The sequence below is a fragment of the Rhinopithecus bieti genome, unplaced genomic scaffold (genome assembly GCF_001698545.2).
Source record: "Rhinopithecus bieti isolate Rb0 unplaced genomic scaffold, ASM169854v2 scaffold_15006, whole genome shotgun sequence".
NCBI classification, from domain to species: domain Eukaryota; kingdom Metazoa; phylum Chordata; class Mammalia; order Primates; family Cercopithecidae; genus Rhinopithecus; species Rhinopithecus bieti.
This window is the reverse complement of record NW_016808074.1, coordinates 779,026-784,209: the sequence shown is the minus strand read 5'-3', so window position 1 is coordinate 784,209 and position 5,184 is coordinate 779,026. Positions and strand designations below refer to the sequence as shown.

Genomic DNA, 5,184 nt, shown 5'->3' with positions numbered 1-5,184 from the left:
AGCACTTTGGGAGGCCGAGGCGGGCGGATCACAAGGTCAGGAGATCGAGACCATCCTGGCTACGGTGAAACCCCGTCTCTACTAAAAATACAAAAAACTAGCCGGGCGAAGTGGGGGCGCCTGTAGTCCCAGCTACTCCGGAGGCTGAGGCAGGAGAATGGCGTGAACCCGGGAGGCGGAGCTTGCAGTGAGCTGAGATCCGGCCACTGCACTCCAGCCTGGGCGACAGAGCGAGACTCCGTTTCAAAAAAAAAAAAAAAAAAAAAAAAAAAAGATTTTTAATCTTTGCCACAGGCATGTTACACATCTTAAAATTGTGTGGTCTCAACTGAACTGCTCCAAGGAGAAGAAATACCCTCCTCGGGAAGTGTTATGAGCCATGGGCCTTGTGTTGACTGGCCAGGTGATTTTAATGAACTTCTGTCTCCCAGGCTGGAGGGCAGTGGTGCATTCGTAGCTCACTGCAGCCTCAATCTCCCGGGCTCAGGTGATCCTCCCGCCTCAACCTCCTGAGTAGCTGGGATTACAGGTGCTTGCCACCATGCCCGGCTGAATTTTTTTTTTTTTTTTTTTTAATCTAGAGATGAGATCTGTGTTACCCAGTCTGGTTTCAAACTCCTGAGCTCAAGTGGTCCTCCTGCCTCAGCCTCCCAAAGTGCTGGGATTACAGGCATGAGCTATCTCGCCTGGCTCAGCATGTGTTTTTATTCTGATGTTTTGACAAATGGGACCTTGCTGATCTTGGCTCACTGCAACCTCCGCTTCCCGGGTTCAAGCGATTCTCCTGCTTCAGCCTCTCGAGTAGGTGGGATTACACGCATGCGCAACCACACCTAATTTTTGTAGTAGAGACGGGGTTTCGCCCTGTTGGCCAGGCTGGTCTCAAACTGGTGATCTCAAGTGATCCCCCCGCCTCCGCCTCCCAAAGTGCTGGGATTACAGGCGTGAGTCACCACGCCAGGCCTTCAATTATATTTCTGCAAGATACGTTCCCTGTCTAAAAGAATTCAATTTTAAATGTTTTTGAAACTTACGTGTTTGCTAAACAAATAAATACGTGGGGGCTGATTTTACGATCTAAGGCCAAAACCACAAACTGATTACAGGGTCCAACAAATACCTGGCGAGTGGGAGGAGAGGGGTAAGTGAGCTGGGCTCGGGGCGTCCTGGCTGTGAGCAGGCATAGCCACAGGCTTCAGGGAGCCCCATCGCGGTGACCCTGGAGAGTGGCCTGAATCGGATGTGACCTTGAAGCAAAGTGGTTTTGGGGTCGCCGGCTGCACGAGGCGCGAGGTGGTTTAGGGTCGCGGGCTGCACAAGGCTCCAGCATGTCAGGAGTGGGCGTCTGTTCATTCCCACGTGCATCGCGGCCCTTTCCTAGGTGATGCATGCGCACCCCGTGGGTGTATGCATTGTTCATTCTCTCTGGCCCGCTCCCATCACCGCCTCTCCGCACCCTCTGCCTCCTTCCTTCTCGGGCCTCACCCCTGGGCCTCGCTTTCAGGGCCCAGCCCCGGCCGCAGCGCTCCAGTTGCGCCCCGACCCGGGGGCCCTGGGCGGAGACTCCCATTTCTGTCTTTTCTATTGGGCGCACTTCCGATGGCGTCAGGAATTTCAGCCAATGGGAGTCAGCCAGGAAGTACCGCTCTGAGCGGGCAGCGCCGGGTATAAAAGAAGGCCGCGCAGCCACGGCTGCTCACGAGGCCGCGGATACCGGAGCCTGTGTGTGTCGGGGACCTCGGTGAGGCCGCAGGACGAGCAGGATTGGAAGCGCCTCGGCCGGAAAGTGACCCCCCAACCCCTTTCAGGACCCTGTGAAAGGGAACAGCCATCCAGAGGGCTCAGGAAGGCGTCCGCGCCGTCACCTCTTCTCCCCATGAGCTCCCCCAGAGCTGCGGTGCAGCCGGGCAGAGCTCAGCCTGCAGGCGAAGCGGGTGAGAGCCAGCGCCAGAGAAAGGACGCGGGGAAGGCTGGGGGCTGGGTCCGGGGTCGGGTGCGCAGAAGACACATCTCTTGACATCTCCCTTCCCCAACCCTTTCCTTTCCTACCCACTCCCTCCCTCCCCTCCCATTCTTTCTCTCACCTCTCCCTCCCCTACTCTCCCCTCCCCTTCCTTTCTCTCTGCCTCTTCACCTCCCCCTCCCCTCCCTCCCTTACCTTACTCTTTCTTCTTCCCCTTACCTCTCCCTCCGCCTCTGCCCGCCTTCTCTCCCCCTGCCTTCCCCTTCCCTCTCTTTTTCTCCTCCCCTTCTTCCCCTCACCTCTCGCTCCCTCTTCCCTCCTCTACTGTTCTCCTCCGCTTTCTCCCTCCTCTACTGTTCCCCTGCCCTCTCTTTGTCTCCCCTTTCTCCTTCCGTCCCGTCTCCTTTCCTCTCTTTCAGTGACGGCAGCAAACCAAACAGCCCAGCGGCCCAGCAGCCCAGCCGTGTGAGCCCCTTGGGTTTGGTATCTGGAAAAGGAAGGGAGGTGGGACGTGGGGATGAAGGACAGGCTGGGTGTGTGGGGTACTGGCTCCTGGGACCGAGAACTACTGACCTGAGGAACACAGGACTAGGCCCTTGTGAGAAGGGAAAGCGGCAGAGGAAGGATACAGTGAAAGAGGAAGGAAAGCATTGGGGTCCCTGACTGTCCCTCCACCTACCCTACCTCCCAAGCTGAGGCTCTTTTCTTCCTCTCCTGTCAGGCGGCACCTCACAGTCGATGACTTTGAAATCGGGCGTCCCCTGGGCAAGGGGAAATTTGGGAATGTGTACCTGGCTCGGCTCAAGGAAAGCCATTTCATTGTGGCCCTGAAGGTTCTCTTCAAGTCGCAGATAGAGAAGGAAGGGCTGGAGCACCAGCTGCGCCGGGAAATTGAGATCCAGGCGCATCTACAGTAAGGACAGTCTCTGCTTGCTCTTTCACCTTTGACGTCAGAGCCCAGCATTTTCCCCAAATACTAACCCCAAGTAAACCCTTCACTTATACCTTGAAGACTTTTCTCTGCAGCTCATTCCATTTACACTACCTCCTACCCTGGGTCAGACAGTCGAATCCTGGTTCCTCTGTTTTCCCCTCACTCGCTCCCAGATAAGGCTGTTGTTATTCTGGTCCCAGCGTAATTTGCCAGTTGTGTGACCAGGCAGTGACAGTGGCATCATATGATAGGCCTCAGGGAGAAATCTGACTCTTCCAACATTAATCCTTCAGACACCCCAATATCCTGCGCCTGTATAACTATTTCCATGATGCACGCCGGGTGTACCTGATTCTGGAATATGCTCCGAGGGGGGAGCTCTACAAGGAGCTGCAAAAAAGCGAGAAATTAGATGAACAGCGCACAGCCACGGTGAGGTGGGGGACTGGAGGCTCTGGGGTCTATGAGTTTATTGTGGGCTGGTGGGAGCTCTGATTGTGGCTGTCAGGAGGGTCCGGACTGCCTTTTGAAAAGTTTACTTTCATCCTTGGATACCATAATTAACCTCATTGTATCTCCAGAATATTAATAAGTACTGTGTATAGGTTTGGATTCCTTGGTTGTAAGCAACAGAATCTAACTCCGCTGCCTTATGTAAAGAAACATATTGAAAGCCTGTGAAGGAGTTCACTGAATAAACAGCTAGAACTGGCTTAGAGATAGGTACAAAGAGATTTCTAGAGGGTGCCGGAAAGGGAATCATGGCAATGATTTTCCCAGCAGCAATGGTCCAGTCAGCTTGGTCTGCCAGGATGAGTGGTCTTCCGTCTTTCCTCCTGTTTCTGTTTCATTTCCTCGGGCCTCAAGTCCTGTAAGAGATCATCTGAGTGGCTCAGTGTAGGTTCTGTATCTGGCTACTTGCTGTGCTAGGACAACAGGGAGGATCTGTGTCCATTTTACCATCCATCCTATAAGACCACATAAAAAGGAGAGGAAATCCACACCCCACACACCAGTAACTGGTGCAATTAGTTGCCAGACCAAAAAGATCCCACTGCAATCATTCAATTCATGATGAGCATTCCACCTCAGATGGAAATTGTGCCAGGCTTCACTTTCAGGGTGACTTTTCTTTGCACCCACAGATAATAGAGGAGTTGGCAGACGCCCTGACGTACTGCCATGAGAAGAAAGTGATTCACAGAGACATAAAGCCAGAGAACCTGCTACTGGGGCTCAGGGGTGAGGTGAAGATTGCAGATTTTGGCTGGTCTGTGCACACCCCCTCCCTGAGGTAGGTCAGGTGGTGGTGGTAGGGTCAGTTCTAAGTACCAGTTAGGAATGACCCAATTTAATGTATTTCATGTGTCCATGTGTAAAACCTAGATACGAACTTGGGGTTTGTATTGGAATACTGCCTTTTTCTTTTTCTTTTTTTTTTTTTGAGACGGAGTCTCACTCTTTCACCCAGGCTAGAGTGCAGGGGCACAATCTTGGCCTCCCAGGTTAAAGCGGTTCTCCTGCCTCAGTCTCCCAAGTAGCTGGGATAACAGGCATGTGCCACCACACCCAGGTAATTTTTGTACTTTTAGTAGAGACGGGGTTTTGGTATGTTGGCCAGGCTAGTCTCGAACTCCTGACCTCAGGTGATCCGCCCACTTTGGCCTCCCAAAGTGCTGGGATTACAGGCGTGAGCCACCACGCCTGGCTGAAATACCGCCTTTTTCTTTTCTTTTCTTTTTTGAGACAGAGTTTTGCTCTTGTTGCCCAGGCTGGATTGCAATTGTGTGATCTCAGCTCACTGCAACTCCACCTCCCAGGTTCAAGCGCTTTTCCTGCCTCAGCCTCCCAAGTAGCTGGGATTACGGGCATGGGCCACCACACCCGACTGATTTTGTATTTTTACTGAAGATGGGTTTCACCATGTTGGTCAGGCTGGTCTCCAACTCCTGACCTCAGGTGATCCGCCCACCTCGGCCTTCCCAAGGTGCTGGGATGACAGGCGTGAGCCACCGCGCCTGGCCTCTGCTGCCTTTTTCAAACGCATATACTTAATATGTATTTGTAAATTTCAATAATGTGATCCCTTCAAACCTTTTATTTTCTGTTCTTTGTTAATATATAACTATACCAGTAAGTTTGCATGTAAAGAAAGTCATTGCTGGCCGGGCGCGGTGGCTCACACGTATAATCCCAGCACTTTGGGAGGCCGAGGCGGGCGGATCACGAGGTCAGGAGATCGAGACCATCCTGGCGAACACAGTGAAACCCCGTCTCTACTAAAAAT

The 5,184-nt window shown here is 52.9% G+C and overlaps 1 protein-coding gene across 1 annotated transcript; it reads left to right on the top strand.

The window, feature by feature from the left end:
• The first annotated feature begins 1,655 nt into the window (after nucleotides 1-1,655).
• Nucleotides 1,656-4,195, top strand: AURKC (aurora kinase C). Its single transcript, XM_017885453.1, has 5 exons — nucleotides 1,656-1,934; nucleotides 2,383-2,428; nucleotides 2,685-2,876; nucleotides 3,191-3,329; nucleotides 4,043-4,195. Exons 1-5 carry the CDS (start codon nucleotides 1,877-1,879, stop codon nucleotides 4,193-4,195), a joined length of 588 nt encoding a protein of 195 aa, XP_017740942.1. The 5' UTR covers nucleotides 1,656-1,876.
• The last annotated feature ends 989 nt before the right edge of the window (nucleotides 4,196-5,184 follow it).

Coding starts and splice junctions, on each gene's coding strand:
- AURKC (XM_017885453.1), top strand. CDS start 1,877: ATGAGCTCCCCCAGAGCTGCGGTGCAGCCGGGCAGAGCTCAGCCTGCA. Junction 1,935..2,382: donor TCAGCCTGCAGGCGAAGCGG/GTGAGAGCCAGC, acceptor CCTCTCTTTCAG/TGACGGCAGCAAACCAAACA. Junction 2,877..3,190: donor GAGATCCAGGCGCATCTACA/GTAAGGACAGTC, acceptor TTAATCCTTCAG/ACACCCCAATATCCTGCGCC.